Source organism: Eptatretus burgeri, chromosome 3 (genome assembly GCF_056783735.1).
Source record: "Eptatretus burgeri isolate ZD-2024b chromosome 3, Ebu_testis_v1, whole genome shotgun sequence".
Classification (NCBI taxonomy): domain Eukaryota; kingdom Metazoa; phylum Chordata; class Myxini; order Myxiniformes; family Myxinidae; genus Eptatretus; species Eptatretus burgeri.
This window is the reverse complement of record NC_140963.1, coordinates 140,534,759-140,559,396: the sequence shown is the minus strand read 5'-3', so window position 1 is coordinate 140,559,396 and position 24,638 is coordinate 140,534,759. Positions and strand designations below refer to the sequence as shown.

Genomic DNA, 24,638 nt, shown 5'->3' with positions numbered 1-24,638 from the left:
CACCGTAGAGCAAATGTGACTTAGGCCTAAACAGCAATTTTCAAGTCTTTCCACAGATATGATCAATGGGATTCAAGTCTGGGCTATAGCTGGGCAACTCTCGGACTTTCACGGTCTTGTTCTGAAGCCATTCCAGTGTTGCTTTGGCTCTATGCCTGTCGTCATTTTCCTGTTGGAACATAAATCTTCGCCGCAGTCTAAGGTATTTTTCACTCTGAAGCAGGTTCTCCTCAAGAATTTGCCTATATTTGGGTCCATTCATTGTTCCCTCTCTCCTTACAAGTCTCCCAATCCCTGTCGCTGAAAAGCATCCCCAGAGCATGATGCTGCCACCACCATGCTTCACGGGAGGGATGGTGTTCGATGGATGATGAGTTGTGCTCGGTTTCCACCAGATGTCGTGCATTCCATTCAGGCCAAAGAGTTCAGTTTTTGTCTCATCAGACCACATAATCTTTTGCCTGATGCTCTCAGAGTCTTTCACGTGCCTTTGTGCAAACTCCAGGTGTGCTGTCATGTGCCTTTTTCTCAGGAGTGGCTTCCGACTGGCCATTGTGTGGTGAGTGGGTAGTGTGACCATTGTGTGGTGAGTGATGGTTTATGCACACGTGGAGGTGCTGTATGTGCAGTTCGTGAGATTGTTTATGCGCATGTCGAGGTGCTTTTTGCACATGTAGAAGTGCTTTCTGCGAGTTGATGTGAGTTTGTTTATGTGCATGTGGAGGTGCTTTATGTTCATTTGGTGGTAGATTATTTATTCACACGTAGAGGTGCTTTATGCGCATGTGGAGGTGCTTCATGTTGGTTGGTGGGAGATTGTTTATGTGCATGTAGAGGTACTTTATGCACGTGTACAGGTACTTTATGCACATGTGGAGGTACTTTACGTGCAGTTGATGGGAGATTGTTTATGCACACGTGGAGGTGCTTTATGTGCATGGAGGGGTGCTATCTGCGGGTTGGTGGGAGATTGTTCATATGTATGTAGAGGTATTTTATGTGGGTTGGTGGGAGATTGTTTATGCATATATAGAGGTGCTTTATGCGGGTTGATTGCAGATTGTTTATGCGTGGCTGGTGGGAGATGGTTTTTGCACCTGCAAAAAACTACGAATACGCAAAGCACAGGGCCATGAATGTAGAAGCAGGTCACATTTTATGAACCGCAAATATGCGGGGTCCATGAATGTCGAGTACGCAAATGTCTGGGTTTCACGGTGTACAAAAAAAAAAAAGTACTGTATATGTCATCATCATACTATAATGGAGCTATGGTGTTTGTGTGTATGCATGTATGTAGCTGAAACTCCAGTGATTGCATTTTTCATTAATTAAAACAAGCACAGTACATGACTTTTTGGGGGGAAACTTAAGCTAGAATTAAATTGTAAAAATATACATGCACACAAAGTAATGTAATTTGAAACTAATTAAATAATGCACCTGTTTTACTGCCCTTCGGGGACAGGCACTTCAGCTACCCTTCTCCCTTCTTTTTGGCTCACCTTCGGTGGGAAATGCACTTTATCATTTTTGTCATTTTTGAAAGAAATTTTATTGATCACAAATCATCTTATCAAAAGATAAAGGAAAATGATTTGTAATACCGACTACTACCAAAGGCAGCACTATTTCCACCACATGTCAATTTTTCACTTTCGGTGACATCCACTTTTGCTCCACTACAGTAAAAAGATTGTGATGTGGAAGGGGAGAAGGGGATCCATAGCCAGATTGTATTAATAATAGGATTGAACGTGTGATTCGGTTGGGAAGGTTCGACATTAATGGTTGCCCAGGGAAACTAAAATTTGGCGTTGGGCGACCGAACTAATGACTTTGGTGCCCGGCTGGGCAACCTCGTTCTCGTGCTGTGAACATTCATCTTAACAATATTGAATATGTATGTACAAAACGATGTCTGTACGAAGTCAACATTTTGATGTACAAACCAACCTCCTGGATCAATAATAAAAGTTAACAGTAATATCGTTGTTTTGCGTGATCTTTCGTGTGAGTGCTTGTAAAGGTGCAAAGGTAATCAGAAAGGCAGTGTGTGTGTGTGTGTGTGTGTGTGTGTGTGTGTGTGTGTGTGTGTGTGTGTGTGTGTGTGTGTGTGTGTGTGTGTGTGTGTGTGTGTGTTTTTTGTTTGTTCCGCCTGCTGAAACGACATCTGGAGATGAGTCCTCCCAGGACTTGAAGCATCCACATCTGTTTCAATGAGGGATCATGATTCATGGACGAAGCAGTGAAGTTTTCTTGCTCTCAAAATTTTGTTCCCAGAGCTCTTTTGAGGATCATCACTGAGCCGCGGACAGCTTCTAACTGTAGTTACTTTGTTGTAATAGTCCCAGGGATGGTTTTTAATATTGTTGTATATTTCTGCCCGCCGGCATGCGAACAGCCGCTTTTAGCCGAATCGCGGCCGTACGCCCACCGGACGGGCAATCCAGTCGCAGCCTTCCTGATCAAACGCCGGAACCCAGCTACGGGTGTGTTTTTAATCACACCATAGACCTGCCAACTCTCCTGTCCACGCACTACAGGGTCAATCGCCGATATACCTAATTATTTGCACAGACAGGAATGCCGGGGATCTATACCTCGGCGGAGGCCGGTACAAAACGAGCCACTTACGCACAGCTCGTTTTGTATGCGATTGCCGAGTGGTGGCTTATCGCCCGACCTCGCCGGACCCGATTTTCTTATCGGTTATTAAGAAACCAGCTATTTATTCTGAACTCAATACGGCAGCTCAATGAGGAAAAGGACGCAACGAACAGGTTTACATTCACAAAAGGACATTTATTTGCACACATATACGTCAAAGAAGCAATGCAGAGGTCACATGCATGTAATGAATGGGGTAGGGACAAGACGCGAGCAAGACAAAGACTACAACCGTATATTTATTATGTACAGTCACTTGCACTTAAGATCAGTTCTTCCTCAGGACATGGCACCACAACGTTCATGCAAATAAACAAGGAAAGACGAGGGGTAGACTGGACCTCTTGGGTCTTTATATTCACGGAGCTGTGAAGACCGCAGAAGCTCCGAGAGGCCTGGCTGGTTACCTTCACCTTCATGGTGCCTCGCTTGGGCGACCCGCGACGTCCCGTCCTCACGGCAGCTGGCGTGACCGTGGTCTGGCCAAGGCCTCGTCGGGCGGCCTGGTGGTTCGGGCCCAGCCGACAACGCCTCCGAGGAACGAACGGGTCTTTGCTCTTTTAGATTTGATGCCCTCTGTAAGAGCCCATCAGTCCCTCATCGTTGCTCGGACTGTCCCAAGGCCTGATCACCTCAGACCCTTATGCCGCTGGCTGGCGACTCCTCTCCGGCCTCTCCACGTCCCGCACACGGACTCGCAGTTCTGCACGGCAGGCTTGGCTGCGCTCCTTGGCTCCTCGGCGAACCCAGACCTCCACTGACCTCCACTGGACTCGAACCTTGATCTTCACACAACTCCAAACCCAGACCGACTGCGAGCTTGGCGCCCTGCGCGCTTTTTTATCGGACCCATGAGGTGAGGTTAGATCTCCGATCTCTCACCTCTGACCCCCACAGGCTCCGCCCTTTTTGCGATCCTGATCCGAATTTGTGAAATGCGGAGAGAGCGGACGTGGCAGAAGACAGCCCCAACAAGCGGACGTGGCAGAGATCACCGACCCTGCGCAACGAGGAAACCCCCGCGTCTGTTTGCAGCGATGCTGTTCGCTGGGAATTCTCCGTGGCTAGCGCAAAGATGGCGGAGTTTGCGGAGTTGAAGGTGAGGCGATGTCATTCGTTGTTGGTTATTGGGGGAGATGTGGTTTAGGAGATGGTGGCTGTGGTTGGCGTTGTGGAGAAGGTAGTTGTGGTTGGTGTTGTGGAGAAGGTGGTTGTGTGAAGGCTGTTGTTGTGAAGGCGGCTGTGGAGAAGGTGGTTGTTCGTTGTCTGTGGGGATGTTGGCGATTGTGGAGAAGGTGGTTGTGGTCGGCGTTGTGGAGAAGGTGGTTGTGGTGGTTGAAATGCGGTTGGTCCAAAATAAAGATAGTAAAAGAAAAACGGCTACCTCAAAGATCACAGCCCTGCACACGAATAATTTCCCGTTTAACATCGGTGGGGAAATCTATCTGAACACAGACTTATCGACATAACTGATCTAAGGACCTATATGGTGCTCTGTGAATTTCCACAACCATAACAATATCCCCATGAGGTTCTTTTTCCTCATTCCAGTTGCTCCAACTCTCACTGGTACAATTTTGGCATTCTTCAGCTTCCAAGATCTTTTCACTTCATTTTTTATGTCTTGGTATTTGGTCATTTTCTTGATGTCTGCATTGTTTAGGCCAAAATTGCTGGGTGCTGACACTTCAATTGACAATCAGCAATGCCGTTTTTTTCCCCTTTTTTTTTATACCTATGTATGATATTTGGTCGCAATGCTTTGTTTTCTATGTTCTCGCTCCATGGGATCATTAGGTCGTACATGAGTGTTACTTCCTTGTTTTTAATGATTACTTTTGCTTCAGGTTTCCATGAGTTTTCTGGAACTGGGATATTGAAGTTTTTGGAGATGTACCAGCGGATTACGCTACATACCTTGTTATGCCTTCGTGTGTACAGCTGTTCTGACATGAGTTTTTTTTACATCCCGATAGAAGGTGGTTCATGCTTTCTGTTTTTACTTCCAAAACCTACACTTGGCTGATTGACTCATTCCCACCATTTTCTTAAAGCCATTGGTACTGTATAGTGTCCTTGATCTTGGCCATTTATAATGATTCTTTCTCCATCCCAGTTGAGCCAACATCTTCTTAACCATTCAAATGAGCCTTCTTTGTCAATGCCCAATTTGTCCAACTCTTTTTTTTTGTAGCTCCTTGCTCTTTTATAGCTCTCCCAGTTATCGGTGTATATCTGTTAGTATTTTTGCTTCAATAGTTTTCATTTGCCTTCTTTGCAGTCATTGGGGCTATATCCGTTGCTATTTCGGTTTCGTGTCTGACATCTTGTATTTGCACCTGTCTTTGGAAATTTTATGCTCGGTGGGTTAGGGATACCTCTTCTGGTTTGCTGGCTTCGTGTTTACATACAAATTGGATTCAGTAGTCTGATGAACTTTTCATGTACTCAGCCAATCCTACAGTTCTCAGTCTATGCACTTGGTTGAGCTCCATCAGATCACCACCACCACCTCCTCCTCCTCCTCCTCCTCCTCATCATCATCTTGGCAGGTACATTGTTGGGATGCACTGATTTTTTTTTTGGAACATTTTTTAGACAGTGAGGAGTTTCCTTGTTTTCATATCTTCGAGAATATAAGACCCGCCACTTCGCTGACAGAAATACCAATCTTTGCTGTGATGGTTAATCAATCGGGCAAGACGGAAAAGGATTCCTGGGAGTGCGGGGATGACCAGCATCGCAAGTTGGCGTTTGCAGTTTCGCCACGTGTGCCCATGTACCCATAAAAGATAAAATAAAAAAATATTAAAAAAAAAAATTTTTCGTCACAAACCTTCCCGGAAGTTCCCTGAATCCACCGTAGTTGGACTTATTGAAATCTGTTAATTTGTTCTCAAGTTATAACACAACAAACAAACCGACAGACAGACACGGCTCCTTTTATAACATCGATTTCTTCTTGTGGCCAGTTTATTATTCCGCCCCTGTAATGGAACATTGGTACTGCAAGTTGTTGATGGCTTTGATTTTGTTTCTCAGGGTGAGATATTTTTTCAGGATCAGCCTTGTTATTCGCAGGTATTCTTTGGTAATTGTTTTCCACATTTGTTTGTGACATATTTGGTGGCCCTCTTCTACTCCGAGGTATTTGTACAAATGCTGCTTCGCTTTCTCATTTATTTGCTTTTTTGGATATACTGTCGAGGCTCATATAAGAGCTAACACACAGAATGTACAACAAGGGGAGGAGAGAAGAGGGGCAGGAGAGGGAAGGAAACAAAACAGTGGGGAACAGAGACATGAGATCTGTGGAAGGGAGAAGGATGGGGTGGGATACACAGGATAAAGTAGAAGGGCACTCGGTAGAGCGCGTACCTCCACCACATAATTCCTGATCCATGAGAACATAACGGGCCCAATACAAGTTTGAAATATCATGCTATATCGTACTATATCGTTTTGGGCCCGATCTCTCAATAGTGAAGAATCACTTAAACAAGCTCAAATGAGCGAAGATCCTCGTCCTCTTAATGATGATGTCATAAAAACGAATATGACGTCATTGTGATGTATCAGGTTTGCGATAAATTATCTGTGCTAATGCCCGGCTTGATTCCCGCAAACAAGATTCAAACAGCTTGCCTCGTTTCGGAGATAATGGAATAGGCGATTTCTATTAGCGGCGATATTATGACGTCAACTTTTTTTCGAGGAAGAATTTCCAAAATAGGAGATGGTTTCTGCCTGCGCGTGGACTTTCTGCATATACATGGCAAGTTTCACGAAGATCCAATGAAAACTCTGGGTTGTGAAACATAAAATGTCAAAAAATAGGAATGACGTCATAAAAATTGATATGACGTCATAGTGATGTATCATATGTGCGGTAATTCATCTCTGCTAATGCCCTGTTCGATTCCCACAAACAGGATTCAAAAAGCTTGCCTAGTTTCGGAGATAATTTTTAGGCGATTTCCATTAGTGGAGATATTTTGACGTCATAACTTTTTTTCTCGGAGGAATTTTCAAAATCGGAGATGGTTACTGTCTGCGTGGGGTATTTTTTACATATATACGCCAAGTTTCAGGAAGTTTCGATGAAAACTGTAGGCTGTGAAAAAAAAGTCCACAAGAACAACAACGTGAGTAAGACTTGGAGATCCTCCACGAGGATCTAAAAAAGACTTTTTTTTGCAGGCAGGAGGTGCTGTGCTCCTCCTGCCCGCAGCTAGGGGGTGCTGCAGCGCCCTCAGCACCCCCCTTCCCACGCGCCTGGTAGGGACAAATCGCAGACAGAGAATGGGGGGGGGGTGAGACCAGAGAGGAGACGTTGGAAGACAAAGACCACCGACCTACCTGCGGTGAGAGACCCAATGACTCAGCCTCATCGCGGGAGATACCAATGATCCGAAATGCCTTGGTTTCCACAGCGTGAAGCCGAGAAAGGTGGGAGGCAGGAGCACCAGCCCAGAGGGGAGAGCAGTACTCCATCAGGCTGTGGACAAAAAGCTTTGTAAGTGGTCAGGAGCTCAGGTGGGCCGAGGAAGGACTTAGCACGATGGAGGATTCTCAGTCGGCGACTGGCTTTGGAGGCGAGGTTGGAAATGTGGCTTTCCCAGGAAAGATCATGGCAGATAGTGAGACCCAGCTTGAAAGAAAGGACTTCTTCCAGAGGATTGTTGAGAAAGTCGATGGGGGGGGGGGGTCCAAATGGTCCTTTCGGAGAGACATAGTGAGAGTGTTTGATTTGTCAGGATTGAAATACATGTCCCATGTGTTGGACCAGTTTGTGATTTTATCCAGGTCTGCAGAGAGCGAAGAAGCTGCTGCTTGCCAGTCTGAGGGATGTCAGATTGTATGACAGAGAGGGGGAGTCATCAAAGAGATAAAGAGGATTTTCCAGAGAGTCGGAGAGATCATTGATTTAAAACAGAAAAAGAACAGGACCCAGAATACTACCTTGAGGACCTCCAGCCTGGACAAGAAGAGGGGATGAGAGAACTCCATTTAGGACCACACGTTAGCTGTGACAGGATAGGAAGTCTGTGAGCCATGAGTGGAGATGGCCTTGGACACCATAGGAAGAGAGTTTGGTGAGCAGGGCAGGGTGCCAGACCGTGTCAAAAGCACGTGATATGTCTCGGGATATGGCTCTGATTTCATGTCCAGCATCGAGGACCTCCATCCATTTTTAGGAGAGCAGAAGCAGCATATCCAGGGTAGAGTGACCTGGTCTGAAACCAAATTGATGATCGGAAATCAAGCCATTGGAGAAGAGGAAGGATTTAATGTCTGAAACGATGATGGATTCCATAACCTTGCTGATGATTGGGAGAAGGCTGATTGGTCTGTAGTTGCAGGGATCTGTTTTTGCAACTTTTTTATGCAGGACAGTGATGTTTGCTGATTTCCAATCAGATGGCAGATGACCTTGAGCAAATGAGAGGGTGAATCGAACAGAGAGAGGGTGAGCAAGAGCAGAAGAGCAGATTTTTACGACACGTGGGCTGATGCCGTCTGGACCGGTTGCAGAATCTGAGTCGAGGTTTGACAGCAAGCTCCTCCATGACTTTGAAAATTACATAATTCTTGTATCCAGATCCGCATTCGGATCTTCACCAAAATTGAATCGATTTGTCCTTGCCACACACCCAACCTGTCCACCAAGTTTCGTCCGAATCCGTCCACAATTTTTGAGATATCGTGCGATATATCGTTTTTGGCCCCGTCTCTCAATGGTGAAGAATCACTTTAAAAGATATCCTGTACATAGACAAACAGACAGAAGGGGGTGAAAACATAGCCTCCTTCACCTTTGGTGGTGGATATATTGCTCTAATATATATTGGATTTACCCTAAAACCTATAAAATACACCACTCAAAAGAAGATTGCTCTTTTTCTGGTTTAATAATTTGTTGTGCCAATGGTGACAATTGCTAAACACGTGAAATCATCAGGTTAAAAACAAAAATTAAGGGAACATAAACTGCATTTGTGATTTCAAGTACGTCCACTAACACTGTAACTCCACGAACAAGCGGTGAATTCGGAAATCATGGTACCCATTATTAATATGAACCCACCTGCCCCTGCAAAGAGAGAAGTCAAACTACACCGAAGTTCTTACCCATCCTGAGCACCTTACACTTCGTTATGTTAAACTCTATCTGTCAATCTGTGAAAGTACATTTAACCCCCGGTCCTTCTCTTTCTCTCATCGCTGTTCTCTCCTGAACAGAGATACCACCCTTCTGGTGACAGAGGGGACGGGGTTAAAGACCCGGGGGTGGGGTTATAGACCCGGGGGCGGGGTTATAGATCCGGGGGCGGGGTTATAGATCCAAGGGCGGGGTTAACGATCCGGGGGCGGGGCTATAGATCCGGGGGCGGGGCTATAGACCCGGGGGCGGGGTTATAGACCCGGGGGCGGGGCTATAGACCAGAGGGCGGGGTTAACGATCCTTGCGCACACGAATGAGAGGGAATTTCAGCACAAAGACAGCAAGGTCGGGGCAGACAATACAAACCCCCATCACACCTGGCTGAAAGTGGGCTTGTTGTGCAGGCGGGAGCAACGGTCACCATGGCGACAGGCTCCGATCTTGAAATAGAAAGAGCAATTTACTCTGCAAGCACAGGGCAAGATTGGGCTCACGGTCACATGGGCGTGAACATACACCGCCCGGAACCGCCGAATCGTTTGTTAAATGTTTCACTCAGTCTACGTAACACGTTTTAATGAAAACGGGACCCCCATCTCTGTTAACATACTTATCTTCTTCGCTTCCAATGTGCCTTCGAATCCCACAGCTCCACAACAGCTTCCCCCGTCCATCTGCTCCATTCAATAACATAAAGAAACTCTCCCCATAACCACCCGAAGGTCCACGGGGCTCACCCATCCCCGAGCACCTCGTTGGGCCCGCGACCCCGAACCCCGCGTACTTGTCTTTCTCGGTGCCGAAGATCGAAGCGAGATACTCGGCCATTGCCAAGAACTACGGCTGCCTCGACCGACAGGTGCCGGAACCCGGCGATTCACGTGAACGGCTGCGAAGTCGCGAGGGATGACGTCATCGCGCCACTTCGGGTGTTTCCGGAGAGACGATGTCGTCGAGCCGTGAATGCGGGGTTGGTGTTGTGGGTTTATCGGTAAGCTAATGTTTTGACTTCGCCTTTTCAATATCCAAACACCATTGGAATAAAACAAAGGCTCTGATGTTTTCCTTCGCGGTGAATGCCGGTATAAGAGGAAAATGGTATTAATATCCACAGGACTGTGACTGCGAGAGTGGAGTTAACTTGAGTTCACGTAATCACGTACCGATGACGTAATCACGTACCGGAAGTGTAACCGACGTGTACCGGAAGTGTCGGTCCTTGGAAGGTTAGTGGTACAAGATGCTGGATTGTCTCGTGCGCTCGTTTTATAGTATCACCGTGACAACGAGCCGTTCATGACTGATCGATTTATGTATATATTTTACTCCCTTTCGCACAGATTTGTTCACAGGTACAAGGTTGTGAGGAGGATCTGGCTCGCGATGAATCTGGAGCGAATGAGCGATGAAGACAAGTTAAACTTGTGTCGGATTTATTACAGAGGTAAACGGTAACTATCGTGGGTTCGAATCCCGACCCGGCTATAAACTGTCATGGCGGTGCTTCACAGGCAGGGACATTCATCATTGTGAGTACCGTCCCCTCGGATGGACCTTCAGGACCGCACGGCGGTCTTTCGCGAAGAGTCGGCGAGCCATCACCGGCACCATGAACAAATTACTAATTCCTGTCAAAATCACATTCCGTCTCAAGTCGGCTCCAGACAACCTGTTCGTTCAACACTTGGGTCAAACAGCTTCTCTCATTCCGTCTCAACCCCCGTGTCCAGAGTTCGGTGCCTCCTGGAGCCGGACCAAATTTGGCTGGAGTTGAAAAAAAAAAAAAAAAAAAAAAAAGAGCATAAAATATTGAATATGATTTAAAATGCTCCGAGTTAGTGAAAATTTGCTTGGCAAGATGGGAAAAGTTGATTTGTACTCTCCCTTCCAATGATTAGTTGGTGGTGGTGATGTAATACACGCTGTCATGGTAACATTTGTTTCTGTATGTCATAATGGTCGAGCAAACTAAGCCTGCCCTTGGCTTAATGGTTAAGGTGGCTGTCTTAAGATCGTAAGGTCTTGAGTTCGAGCCCCCTGTCGTGCTGTTAGGCTGAGTCAACCCACCTGGTGATACCTGTCGTCCTTCCGAGGTCAGCAAAATGAGTCCCGGCTTACTGGGAACGGGGGAACTGCATCGGGGGGCTCAGCCGCCGTACATGTCTGTGTGCCTGTCCCTCGATGAACTGTTGTCCCATGTCTGTCTGTGCCTCCCTGCTCCCAGGTGGGTTTGCTCTGCTTCCATTCCTGTGGTTGGTAAATGCTGTCTGGTTCTTCCGAGAAGCTTTCCTGAAGCCGCAGTTTGAGCAACAACAACAGATCAAGAGGTGTAAGTTTGGGGTTGGGTTCGAGAGTAAACAGAATTCTGATAAGGTGGAAGAATGAAGTGATTGATGCGGGTAGAATAAAAAATGTGTAAAGATGTATTGGGGGAGGAGGGGGGGCAGGTACTGTTTGATGTCTGGGTATGCACACACAAATACTGTGGGTGAACGTACAGTTGTTTGCCGCATACTTGGATCATTATTTACAATAACAAATATTTGTTTGAATTTGTAAATTGGAAGTTCGTAATTTATTTTTCTTGTGCCTATCTGCATTTTTGTGGCCGATATATTTTGTATTATTACTGTTGCTTCCACGATATAACGAACAAAGTGCTGGTCAAGTTGCCCCGTTAACCTTTTATAACGATTCAGTTAGCTCGCTTGTGGATACAGAGTCCATTTTCATGGAAGAGCTAGACTGCTAGAGCATAACAGAACACAACATTGTGGAAAGAGGAGGGAAACACCAACAGCATGGTAGGCCGACACTTGAAGGAAGAATGGGTGAGGGGAAGAATGAGAGTGAAGGGGAGAGGAGGATGAGAACACGGGGGGGGGGGGGTGGATGCAAACTCAAAAACAGCAAGAGGAGAAAGGGGGAAACTTGGGATTAAACAAAAATGGAAAAAGAAATGCAATAACCATAAATATGAAGAGTTTGGGGTGAGGGAGAGGAGGAGGTGCAGGGATATATAATTGGAGGACATGGATCCAGGGTGGGACTGAAAAGCTCATTAAACCTGTCCTGTGGACAGGTCAATTTTAGCGCCAGGAAGTTTCATGAACTTGACGCGTCTTAACCTCAAACACAGTTGTTCTTTTTCACGTGAATCTGCAGTGATTAGCAGTGATTAAGAGGATCCTTTTAAACCCGATCACCCCCCCCCCCCCCCGGCCGTGCTCCAACAATCACTTCAAAGGATCATAACGGTATCGCCCACATGCTCCATCCAACCATCCATTGGGACCACACTCTGTGCAGAGCGTCGGTGCTGCCAAAGCGGTCTCCTTAGCTATTGGGCACAATCCTGGACGGGTCACCACTCCGCCACAGGATACCAGCAAGCTGGCACTCATTTTGCCGACCTTGGAAGGATGACAGGCTGAGTCAACCCCACCTGGTATTAATTCAACGGCCCACACGCTCACAGTATGAAAACTGCTATGTTCATTTATTACTCCGCCAAAACAACATTGTCACATGTTCACATGACGTGTGGCGGTACGACTTATTAACATTCGGGATATGAACATGTCTTACAGCCAAATGATAAAGGATGATAAAACGGTATGTTTTTGTAAGAATCATATGAATTGTAAACTACTGGCTTCGTATTTATACAATTAAATGCTGTAAATGTTTTTCTTCACTAATGGCATTGTAACGGTATACAGGAAGGGTGTATACTTCACATCTTCATTGACTTCACCAACGTGACCAATTTGGTGATTGTTTTTGTTACAAATGTTTTTTCTTGTTCAAGTTACTTTGTATACAGTAAACCCTCAAATATTGCAGGGGATACGTTCCTGGAAAATACCGTGATAGTTAAAACCACGAGAGTGAAAACCAAGGACCAATGGGAAAAGGGGGATTCAGTTCCTGGGTTTCGATAAAATGGAGGAATGTCGGCGGCAGCTAAAAATAAAGATGTCACAATTGAAATGAACATGTAATATATATATATATATATATATATATATATATATATATATATATATATATATATATATATACATACAAAGCATGTTGATATTGAATTAAACATGTAAATAAAATACAGTGGAAAATAAACAATTTTTTTTTTTTTTTACAAAACACTAAGGTGGGTGGGGGTATGAATATTGTGTACTCGTGCTGTACTCTGCCGTAAGTAGAAAACACAAGACTTAGCTCCGTCATGATGATGATGCTGTTAGAGGGGGGAGGGTGGTTGTTATAAAGATGTCGATGTAGAACTTGCGATGGCTGTTGGATCATCGGGAGCACGACGAAGTCGCCTGCTGCATTGCCACATGGAAGAATAGTAAGATGATTATTAGCCGCCTTGACCCAGACAGATATTTCCTGATTGGACGGGAAAGTACGAGGTGGAATCCTCTTTCAGAATAATCCCGTCTCTTCGGCATTAAAAACCTTCTCCGGCATAAATCCCTTCGCCTCTATTAGTTTGACGCGCTGCGGTGGGTAGTTTTTCGCAGCATCATTGTCTGCCATGGTTGAACTGGAGCGTTCTGTCTCAGGTGCCTCGTGGAAATGTTCGTAAATCTGCAATGATTTCTCACATATCACTGGTTCACTCAAAGGAGTAAATCCGCAATGGTTTCTCCTGTATCACCAGTCCACTCAGTTTACCGCACAGTTGATTCATTGATTCCATAATGGCAGACCATGGAGCCCGCCCTTTCACTTCTTGTCGACATATCTACCAATTTGATTTTTTTTTCTTTCGCGCAATGTCATAACCTTTGTCTGCCTTTTTGCACAATTAATTTTGTCCATCACTTTACATTTGGGTGTCATTATTAACTGTGCGTGTTTACTAGATCTTGTAGATCTAGTATTCCAGGATATCCATGTGTCCTTTCCTGTTCGATGACGATTCATTATTGAACTTGGCTTCATTCTGAATGCTTGTCTGATTACAACAATTAACGGTGCACAAGCAACAACAAAAGGCTCGTAGCAGAAGATAATCATACACGCAGACGAAAACAATGACTCGTCTCAGCTGAAAAACTGCGATTGGCCGAAATGAAATACCGTAATAACTAAATCACAATCGGTTTCTCGTGATTGGTCGAAACCCGTGATATTTGTGGCTTTACTATATTGGTCTGCAAAACATTATACAGTAAGCATTGCGTGTAATAGTGTTGTGGTGCCGGGTTCGGTAGCGAGGCCGAATGCCAGACGGAGCAGTTGGGCTGTCTCCTACCGAACACCGGAATTGAAAGGTCGTCACCCCGGATAACTCCAGTCAACGGGCAACTTAAAGGACCGTGGTCGCCAATATTTCGACAGCGGGAGGTAGGGTCCACTCGTCTATTCCAATTTACCTAAGTACTCACGCCATCTAACTACCGGGGATACCATACCCTCGGCCGACTCTGTCCGAACAGAGTCGCATGTACCGACTCGGGTCCGGCGTACCGAGCGGGAGTTACCAGAGCTGCGCCGGTCCCAATGACAACTTACGGCCCAAACGGCCGGAGCGAAGAAGAGATTTAATGCAAAAAAAAAAAACCTGACTTTAAAGAAAGCCGCAGCGCACACATGAAACTAACCCAATTAGACAGAAGGACGGGACCCTGAATATTGTTGCGGATTCGCGCCCGCCGGCGTGCGGATGGCCACGTAACTCGAATCGCGGCACGTCGCCCACCGGACGGACAATCCAGTCGTGACCCTCTCGGACTAACGCCGGGAACTAGTCACGGGTGGACCTTTCGGTCTCACCGCGATCGTGCCAATCGGCCCCCGCGTGGGATAGGGTTGCTCGCCAAATTCGACCTACCTAAGTACCCACACGGAGGGTAGACCGGGCGATCGCACCTCGCCGCAGGTCGACTTCGGACACGGGCCACTTTAAGCGACCCGTTCCGTACTATCGGGATAACCGAGCGGTGTTATTCGTCGGCCTCGATGGTTCGATTAATTATCGGGCGTTTTAGCCCACGACCAACCCTTTACGTGAAGCAAGAAGGAGATTCAATGAAAGAAAAGACGAAGCGAAGCGGGAAAACAGTTCAACATGAAGCACATTTATTTCGCGATGAACGGAAAGCACACATATACAATTACACCAAAAGCAAATGTAATAGAAGAAGAAACACAATATTACACAAAAAGCAAATGCAACAATGCAGATCTAACCGACTACCGGACACACGGCAACACTTATACAATTTTACTTCACAGACGGCGCCGACAACACATATTCCCAAAGCAAAAGAAAAAGAACCACCCTCAAGGATGAGGCGGGCCTGGGGCCGAGACCGGGTCGGGCCTACCCGTCTGATGATGAGACGCGAAGTGGCGGTGGTGCCTCAACTCCGCGGGCCTCGCGGACAGTGTCTGGTAGGGGGTGGGAAAGGGGCCCCCTTTGTCACACTATCTCAGCGCGGGGGGGAAAACAGGAGGGGGTTGCTGATGCTCGGGGGAAGGAGGATATCACCCTGTCTTGGGTCCCGCGGCGAGCGTCTCCTCCTCGACCTCGGTCGCGTTGCTGGCCTCTCCCTGTGCAGCTCCCGGCACCGACGCGAGCACCCCCTCGTCCGCCTTCGCCGCCGTCACCTCTCCACAGCTCCGTCTACTCGCCCTCTCCGTCTCCTCTCTTGGCTCGTCCCAACTCTTCACTCTTGACTTCTCCCACTTCTTTCCAGCTCCACCGACGACTTTCTTGAACTCCGCACAACTGCCCACTGAACTGAACTTGACTGACGAACGCAGCCGTTTATATAAGCCCCGTGGCTTCGCTCTTTCACCCTTGACCCTCTGCCTCCGACCCTTCACCTCTCTAACTGGCTCCCCATTGGACCGAGGAAAAGTGGGCGTGAATGCTTTTTGATCCATGAATTTGCATATAGCGACCGCCCTCCAACGCCCTGGAGGCGGGGCCAAATCGCCCCTCGCTCACCGATAGGACGGAACAGAAGTGGGCGTGAGTCGTTTTTGATCCGTTTTTCTGCGGAAAGTCTGTGATGTTTTTGAATACGCTGCTCGGTGCGCGCCCTACACGAGTCCAGCATCTGCGCCCACAAGTGGCGGGGAATGACGGTGATGCGATGGTGGCGAGTTGTGACGGTAAAGGTCGTGGCTGTTGTTGTGAAGCGGCGTTGTGGTTGGTGGTTGTTGTTGTGAAGCGGCGTTGTGGTTGGTGGTTGTTGCGAAGCGGCGTTGTGGTTGGTGGTTGTTGTGAAGCGGCGTTGTGGTTGGTGGTTGTTGTGAAGCGGCGTTGTGGTTGGTGGTTGTTGTGAAGCGGCGTTGTGGTTGGTGGTGGTAGTAATGGCGGCTGGTCCAAAATAAAGATAGTAAAAGAAAAACGGCTATCCTGAAGAGTCGCAGCCCGCATAAATGACATTTATTCCCTCTAAACAACGGGTTTGGGCCTAACTACACATATACTTACAGAGATATCTCACCTAAGGGACCTGAATGGTGGTTTGCGAATTTCGTCAACCACAACAATATAAACACATACTTATCAAAATAACTGAACTGCGGGGACTGCTGTCAAATGGCTGCCAGATTCGTAACACTACCCCCTCCCCTTTTTGCAGACTCGTCCCGAGTCGTCAAATTTTCGTGTGGCATGCATGTGTAAGTTTTTCCTTTGTACGATTTACCTATGGATCACTGAGTGCGACATTTTTATATGTGTCCCAAAAATAAATAACCTAGTGCGCTGCGTAACTAAACTATCAGACCCAGACGGACAACTTAACTAAATTGGCGGCGCTAAGACAAACACATAGGTGGGTTAAGAACTTATTTACAATTTCTAATATTTACACTAACCATGGCCCAGGACCGGTGATCTGTGAAGAGAAAAAGTCATTAGTAGGCCATCAGCCGTAAGCTGTATTGTGCAATTTCGTTCCACTCATCGGGGGGAGGGGGGGGGGTAGACAAAACCTTGATAATATGATAGTTTATATCCAAATACACACGTATCCAAAAGTTCTCCACTCAAATAGCTGCAGTTATTGTGTACTTTCATCGTGAAAATCGATGCATTCGCCGCGCTCTCTCATTTGAATTTTCTCCACACGGATCACGTGATGCCTCGACAGCCAATAGACGCTCCCCCGTGTTTTATTCACCAGGACAATGTAGCGAACGAAGAAGTCAAACTTTTACGTCTGTAAGATGGGATAAATGGAGAGAAAATGTCAACAAATGGCTCGTCTTAGACGGTCACGAACGACGTTTAGCCGAGAGTGCCGGTGCGGGAGGACTAACTTTGATCATGGGCCTATTGTACCCGGAGTGCCAGTGTAAAGATTTCAAGCTACCCCTCTTTCAAGTTACCTCCCAGTAATCTGAAATCGATTTCAAGTTACCCCTGGGGGTAGCTTGAAATCAATTTCATCCTACCCCCTCCGATTTCAGATTACCGGGAGGGGGGGTAGCTTGAAATCTTTACCCCGGCACTCCGGGTACAATCGGCCCATGATCGAAGTTGGTCCTCCCGCGCCGGCACTCTCGGCTAAACGTCGTTCGTGACAGTCTAAGACGAGCCATTTGTTGACATTTTCTCTCCATTTATCCCATCTTACAGACGTAAAACGTTTGACTTCTTTGTTCGCTACATTGTCCTGGTGAATAATACACTGGGGAGCGTCTATTGGCTGTCGAGGCGTCATGTGATCCGTGTGGAGAAAATTCAAATGAGAGAGCGCGGCGAATGCATCGATTTTCAAGATGAAAATACACAATAACTGCAGCTCTTTGAGTGGAGAACTTTTGGATGCGTATGTATTTGGATATATACTATCATATTATGAAGGTTTTGTCTACCCCTCCCCCCCCCGCCCCCCCCCCCCCGATGAGTGGAACGAAACTTGATTTTCAGGCACTTTCTGAGCCATGGCTGATGGCCTATAGAGCAAAACACAAAAAAATGGATGCATGGGCTGTGCAAACGCAGTCCTTGTGGAGTGGCTGCCTGCAGGGCAGTCTCTGCAAACACACTGGAAGATGGTCCTGATGCACTTGATGAGATGGTGACATGGGGGCAATGCAAACAAGGGCAAGCAGGCATGGGGTCAAGGCGAAGGCTGGCAACAAGGCATGGCAAGCGCGGACCAGCAGATGCAGCACAACAGGCCAGCATATTAATCTGGCCGGCCTCTGGTCTTGTCTGTGAGGTTCTGTAGAGGGAGTACGGTGGTGCCGGCCGCTCCGAACACGGGCTTGGACCTACGCTACTGTCTCCCCCCAACCTATCGCCTTTGCCTGTCTTTGTCCATACCCACTCCCTTAGTTTGCAACAAGAAAACAAAATTTAGATCCCTTTTTATTTTTATATATATTTTTTCTTTTATAATTCTAAGTGTCCCTAACCCTCCGATTGTCTTTGTCCGGCTAATCTATCCTGTCAACCTAGCCTACTCCCAACCCCGAAGCTCCTTCCTGAGGGGAATAAGGGAGAGACTAGTGACCTGTCTCGAGGCCCATGTAGCCTCATAATAACATCCACAGATTTCAGCAATCTTCCCCAAGGTGGGTCCAGCGGCCTACGGAGAGCGAAGGGATGGATGGTGCAAAGGGGTACATTTTTTTTCCTCACTACCCTCGCATTTATTACACTTTAAACTATCCCCAGGGCTTTTCAAAACACCTGTCACTTTAAACTATCGGTTCTAACAACCACAATTCCCGTCGCCTGTGTTGGTGTTCCTTATAAATTTCGGCCTGGCCTGCAAATTTGCTCTCCTGCCCTTGCACAATTTCGTAGCTGGGCAGCATGGCTCACTTGGCAGGGATGTCCCTCCTGCCGGACTCTAACTACGGCACCCCTGGGCCCTGAGGCTGTCTCCGAGCCTACCTGCTCCCTATGAACGCGGGGAGTGCCCTTCCCGGCTACTCCCCCGTATATGCCCACGTGGCATTCCTGGTGCTCCGGGTCCCATCTCAAGGGGCGCCCGTGCCCATTACACTAACCCGGTCCCTTGGACCCATGGCCGACTCTGGCCGACTACTTCGGTGCCCGGGGTGCCCTCTACTCAATACTCAGCTTTTCACAGCCACCCTCCCAGCCGGTCAATGGACTCCTGCACCCTTCAAAAAGGTTTCGAGCCTTCTTCCCACACCGACAACAAAACGACCTTCTTTTGGTAAATTTGACTAACCCACTAACTGACATTACACTGACCCCAGGGTCCCTTGGGTGGAATTCACTTCTCCCCCCCAATCATTCGTTCGCACCATGTATTCCACATTCACTCCACTCACGCACTCGGGCCCGCTGACCCACGTTCACTCATTGTACATTTTTTTTTTCCAATTCACCACACTGCTAGCTATGTCCCCACTAACTAGCTCGTGCCCCTTGTCATCCCTTAAACTAGTGCACGCTCCATTTAATTCTAACACTAAGCTATGTCCCCCACTACACGGTGCATGTCTGTCCGTGACTCCCAAAATCCATTTCTAAATCTAACCTAAATTTCCACTAACTGTTCCACGGGCCCCATGAGGAACTGTTCATGCCCCATGAGGCCGGTCTATCTACGCTAAACCCTTCCCACAAACTAGTGCTCCTTTGCCCAGGTGAGGATGCTTGCCACATCCTGGCCGGGTTATCGTGTACTCGGGGCAAGGCTCCACGAGCCTTCTTCGCATCGCCAGGGCGGTGGTTTCCGACTCGCACGTCCACTTCCGTTGGCTGATAATCGAGGCCTTGTTGTCGCCCTGCGCATCGCAATCAGCGCTCGCTTTTGAGGGGTCCGCCATGCGAGCCAACGTGCGCCACTCACCCGCAGCCCGTGCTGGGAGATCCCCGGTGACGTCACTTGCTCACGGAACCTGCGCGGCTTGCCATGCAGGCCCGCCCGAGCGTGTCATCCCGTGGACTCGCTCCGCGCGTTCCACGAACAGAACACGCGGCATACAGCACGTGATGCCCCGCACACGTGCTGGTATGGGGGACCCATGCTTTCCGAATTCACACAACCTTCCTTTTGACCGTGCACGTGCCGGTTTCATACCACGCACGAGACGTTTCAGCGCCGGCTTCCGATCGCGCAAACGAGCGCCTGGGCCGTTCGCAAAACACGGAACGGACCTCACACGCAGTGTCCCACAGAGCTGGCGCAGTCTCCAAAACAACTTTGTGTGGCCTACCAGGCTCGCCATTCCCGTCTCCCGTCGGAATCTGTCCGTCGTCCATTTCCATGCACGCACTCACGCATGCCATGACACACACCATTCGCACACCTCGACACACACTCCGGGACAATCACATCGGGGATTCGTGTTAACTCAAGGGGTCCTGGGGTCTCTACCCCCCCCCCCAAACTCTGCATGGACCCGTTTGCATCATTCACCCGCTCAACCTCATATGGCTCTACCGGCCCCATCAGGTCGCGATCTGCTTCGAGGGAGCTTACCATCTCTGTCCGTTCCTGAGGGAAATTAACCTGATGCTCGAACCGGATCACGAAACATTCCCCATGCTCGACCTCATTGTTCCCTCCTACCTCTACCTGTGGGTGCTCCTCTTTAATTTCATGTCGTTTGTTCACTTCTACTCGTTATATCTCCCACGTTTTTTTCTATTTATTTTAATTCCTGGATCTCCGTTATTATTTCTAATTCCTCTCGTGTCTCAATGAATTTTTCCGTCATCCCTTTTGTTATTTCCCCTTTAATTGTGGTGGCGTCACTCATCCCGTCAACATCACCCATCTCCATTGCGGACCGAACAGATTGTGCACTCCCTATTGACTCGATCGTTCCACCACGTGATGCCGCCATTTTCTGGCCCATGGCCCGCCTTTCACCTCCTCCAGACTCGCCTGCAGGCTTAACCCCGTGCCCTGCATTTCATCCCTTATGTTTTCTGCGCTCGATTCCATTTTGTTTTGCAGATCCTGCGTTTGCGTTTTTATTTCGTTCTTCACGTCTTGTAAATTGTGCGCATTCGCATCCATTTTGTTTTGCAGATCCTGCGTATTCGTTTTTATTTCGTTCTTCACGTCTTGTAAATTGCGCGCGTTCGCGTCCATTTTGTTTTGCATTCCTTGCATCATCCATATAACTTGCTTGATGCCCGATAGCTCAAGCGGAGCCGATCTGCCACGATCAGTCACGGACCCGACTTGAGGGGGGGGGGGGTTATACGCCGCCCTCCCGCACCCATCATTACCTTTGGGTTTGGCTGCGGGGAAATGTCTTCCTGCATGGGGGTGTCGTCCTGGACCATGGATTCCCTTACCATTATTTCTACACCCACCTGAGCCAGCTCATCTTGGCCCACCATGGTGCGTCTGAGAACAATTTACGCTCTTAATTTGGAGGTAACGGGGGTGGGGGGGTGGGGGGGTTTACTCCGCACACCCCTGAACCGAATCCTGTGAATTTCTCTATGAAGGCGGATGGGCCGTATCGCACCCCTGATCACCAATTTTTTGTTGTACCGAGTTCGGTAGCGAGGACAAACGCCAGACGGAGCAGTTTGGCCGTCTCCTACTGAACACTGGAATTGAAAGGTCGTCACCCCGGATAACTCTGGAGTCGACGGGCCACTTAAAGGACTGTGGTCGCTAATATTTCGACGGCGGGAGGTAGGGTCCACTTGTCTATTCCAATTTACCGAAGTACTCACGCCGTCTAGCTACCGGGGAAACCACACCCTCGGCCGACTCTGTCCGAACCGAATCGCATGCACCGACTCAGGTCTGGTGTACCAAGCGGGAGTTACCAGAGTCGCTCCGATCCCAATGACAACTTACGGCCCAAATGGCCTCACTATTTCTCAAGCCCGAACTGTGCTGGGTCAATGGTATAAACGACAGGCAACAAACTGGAACATTTAACAGATATTTCTTTACAATAGGGAGGGAGACACAGAGCAGAGTTATCCAAATAAAAGAAATGCAATTTACAATGAACACAGGCACTTAGCAGTCTCTACTTGCAGGACGGGCACCACAGACACACACACACACACACACACAAAAAGAAATGGACCCCGTGGGTCTTTATTCGGCCCCTCAGCCCAGGAGGGAAAGGCGAGCTGGGGACCAGGGTCTTGTCGGTACCTGGCCGCCTTGTGCGGTTAGGCCTGCGACTGCACATGTGGGACCCGTGGTCAGTGGAAGCTTGGATGGCGAGCAGCCGAGACTCCAGACTCGGCAACGAGGATACGGCGCCCAACGTGGGGCGAAACAGGAGCAATGGTGGCGAGCCCAGGCACGAACCCTTCTCACTCGACCGACCACACGACCACCAAGACCAAGGCCACTTGAACCATGACCAAGACCGCTTGAACCAAAACCAAGAATGCTTGAACCAAGACCAAGCCACACAGACCGACTGCTCACCACCCGACTTATTCCTGGGGGTTCTGGCTTCTCATTGGCTGGGGTGAGCGTGCGATGCTCGCTCTTGGCTCATTGGGCAGAGGAAACAGTCCATGCCCTTTTTTGGAGCGGGGCTCCGATCTGAGGCGATGGTAGCCCCGCCCACGTCTGTGCCCGGCACGCATGCGTGTGAGAAAGGCTGATGGTGGCAGGAGCGAAGGGGAGATTTAATGTAAAAAAAAAACTGACTATAAAGAAACCCGCAGCGCACACATGAAATTAACCCATGAGACAGAAGGACGGGACCCTGACTATAAACACATACTTATCAAAATAACTGAACTGCGGGGGCTGCTGTCTCTTTGTGTGCAAATGGCTGCCAGATTCGTAACAATAGAAGCACCCACTCCCTATGGGAGTAGTCAATGGGTCTTGTTATTATCTTTATGGTTATTGATACCATAGCAGAGGACCCACCCTATGGGAAACCTTATTTCAAGCATGCAATGCATTCTTCTGACAAATCCTTTTATTTGGGCAGTGTATAAGCAACGGACTGCTGCCTCGATCGCTCCAGAAAATAGAAATAACCCGCGTTACGTACATGAAGTAAAAACGTGTACTGCGTATGTGCATAGACAATATGTTGTGGTTATATCGCTCAGATAATTCCAATTGCTCCCCCTCCCTTCCCCTGCCCCCCCCCCCCTTGAAAGAAGAAAATGCCAAGATGGGTGGATTTTTATTTATTTATTTATTTATTCAAAACTTGATGGAGTCAAATGAAACTTGCACATGCACGATTTCAGGGTGCCCTCATTAATCCCTGCACATTTCAGCCTCTGAGGTCAAATCCTATTGGAGGAGTAGCTGAAACGTACAACATATTTTCCTTCCATTATATTGTTGAGGCATTGGCATACGCGCCGGGCTCGCGAGATGTGTACTCAGACCTGCCGGCACAACCGACCCTGTGGCCAACTACGAATAACTCCGCAACTGGACGGGTTGTCAAGCATCCGCGGACTCTGGAAAATGCAATAGCACCGAGCAGGGTCCTCGTGTCCACAGCCACTTTACCTACTCATTGGTACAACTACCTGAGCTAAGGTCCACGCCCTCACTGTGCCCCTGTGTACTTATTACTGCCGAGCGGGACAGGGGTTTGCCGTTGCTTTCCCACCAGTGAGCGAGGGCAAGGAGTTGTAATTTGTTTAGGAAGCCGGCAATAACTTGCCGACTCTTTGTGAAACCAAGGTCTGCCAAGTAATGGCAGGAGGTGGGATGCCCAGCTTAACATCCATCCGAGGGACAGCACACACTTTGATGAATCACCCTGCCTGCGAAACTCTGGGATGACAATTTATAGCTGGGTCAGGATTCAAACCCAGGTGAGACAGCTCAGAGGTGATTGTGTGTACCTCTAGGCTATCCTGCCAGCCTCAATGAAGCTCATACCTGTGTAAAACATGTTAAAAACAATTAAAACGCCTCGGCAGTGATTTGTATCCATTCACCATTGTTTAGTGTTAAAATTTGAGATTAAATGGCATAACTTTTTTTAATTGTAATTATTTGCTTTGTCCCGTGTTTCTGTTCTTATTTGATAAAATAGATTGGTGTTCACTCACCGTGGCAGAGAGACAGCATTAGTGAGTAATTTTAAGTGCAGAATCAGCTCAGGAAGCAGAATCTCCTTTATCCCTCTAATCCAAGGGCTCCGGATTTGAATGGGTTGTTGTGACAAGCTGACTTTGCACGTCATCATTAGAAAGACTTGGCAACGTGTGCATTTAAAGCGGTGACGTATCCGGTGTCTTTCACAGATGTGATCCGTTCTGCCGTGGGGGTGGTGGTGTGGACGGCGATCCTATCCGTGTGGATCAAAATCTACCAGACGTACAGGCCTCAATGGGGAGCTACAGGCGACTACATGTCATTTACAATCCCCTTAGGAATCCCATAAAATCACTCCCCTTCACTCCTCTAATACGATTGTGAGTCCTCATCCTCCCCTTCACTTGTAAACCTTGCTTCATGTTTCACACTTTGTGATGATTAGTTGTGTTTCTGTAATCAGAAATTAATTGTGATGTCACAAGGTGAGCCAATGGAGAAACGCATGAGGCTCAAGGCCAAAATGAGAAGAGGAACACAAAGTGCTGGAGGATGTCATGTGCACGCATTTCTCAAAAATCGAATCTATTTGGTTTCGTACCAAACATCTCCTGTTAAATGTTAAAAGAATAAGTGATTTGAGCTTTCCTTTCCAAATCCCCCTTTTCTGTCTCTATGCTTCAGGTGTATGTGCAAACCTTGTATTGTCCCTGTCCCAGGATTCCTCCACTTTGATGTGGGCTTTATTTCTTTTTCACAAATAATACCCACCTTCAGATCTTGTGTAAATAAATGCAACATTTTCTCACAATAAAGTATTGACAGTT

General features: G+C 47.9%; 2 protein-coding genes and 1 long non-coding RNA gene across 4 annotated transcripts in view; 2 read left to right on the top strand and 1 right to left on the bottom strand.

The window, feature by feature from the left end:
* Positions 1-5,511, top strand: part of LOC147031148 (uncharacterized) — a 67,296-nt gene extending 61,785 nt beyond the window's left edge. Inside the window, exon 3 of the long non-coding RNA XR_015056681.1 lies at positions 5,123-5,511. This is a non-coding gene — a long non-coding RNA (uncharacterized LOC147031148). The remainder of the gene's footprint in view (positions 1-5,122) is intronic.
* LOC147031147 (splicing factor U2AF 35 kDa subunit-like) overlaps positions 1-9,808 on the bottom strand; it is a 30,113-nt gene extending 20,305 nt beyond the window's left edge. Inside the window, exons 1-2 of one of the 2 annotated variants that reach the window (XM_085875937.1) lie at positions 9,621-9,808; positions 9,214-9,301 (exon numbers count right to left, since the gene is read on the bottom strand). In XM_085875937.1, coding sequence (XP_085732063.1) covers positions 9,214-9,301; positions 9,621-9,664 — 132 coding nt within the window. In that variant the 5' untranslated portion in view covers positions 9,665-9,808. Of the gene's footprint in view, positions 1-9,213; positions 9,302-9,446 lie in introns of both variants that reach the window. The other variant, XM_085875936.1, reaches the window with a different exon arrangement.
* Positions 9,809-9,981: 173 nt separating this feature from the next.
* On the top strand, positions 9,982-24,638 carry PSENEN (presenilin enhancer, gamma-secretase subunit). Its single transcript, XM_085875938.1, has 4 exons — positions 9,982-10,062; positions 10,177-10,280; positions 11,061-11,165; positions 24,021-24,638. Exons 2-4 carry the CDS (start codon positions 10,220-10,222, stop codon positions 24,158-24,160), a joined length of 306 nt encoding a protein of 101 aa, XP_085732064.1. The 5' UTR covers positions 9,982-10,062; positions 10,177-10,219; the 3' UTR covers positions 24,161-24,638.

Bases quoted from the DNA above. Each gene is read 5' to 3' on its own strand.
- PSENEN (XM_085875938.1), top strand. From the start codon at position 10,220: ATGAATCTGGAGCGAATGAGCGATGAAGACAAGTTAAACTTGTGTCGG. The intron at 10,281-11,060 runs GTAAACGGTAAC...CCCTGCTCCCAG, and splicing joins GTGTCGGATTTATTACAGAG to GTGGGTTTGCTCTGCTTCCA. The intron at 11,166-24,020 runs GTAAGTTTGGGG...TGTCTTTCACAG, and splicing joins ACAACAACAGATCAAGAGGT to ATGTGATCCGTTCTGCCGTG.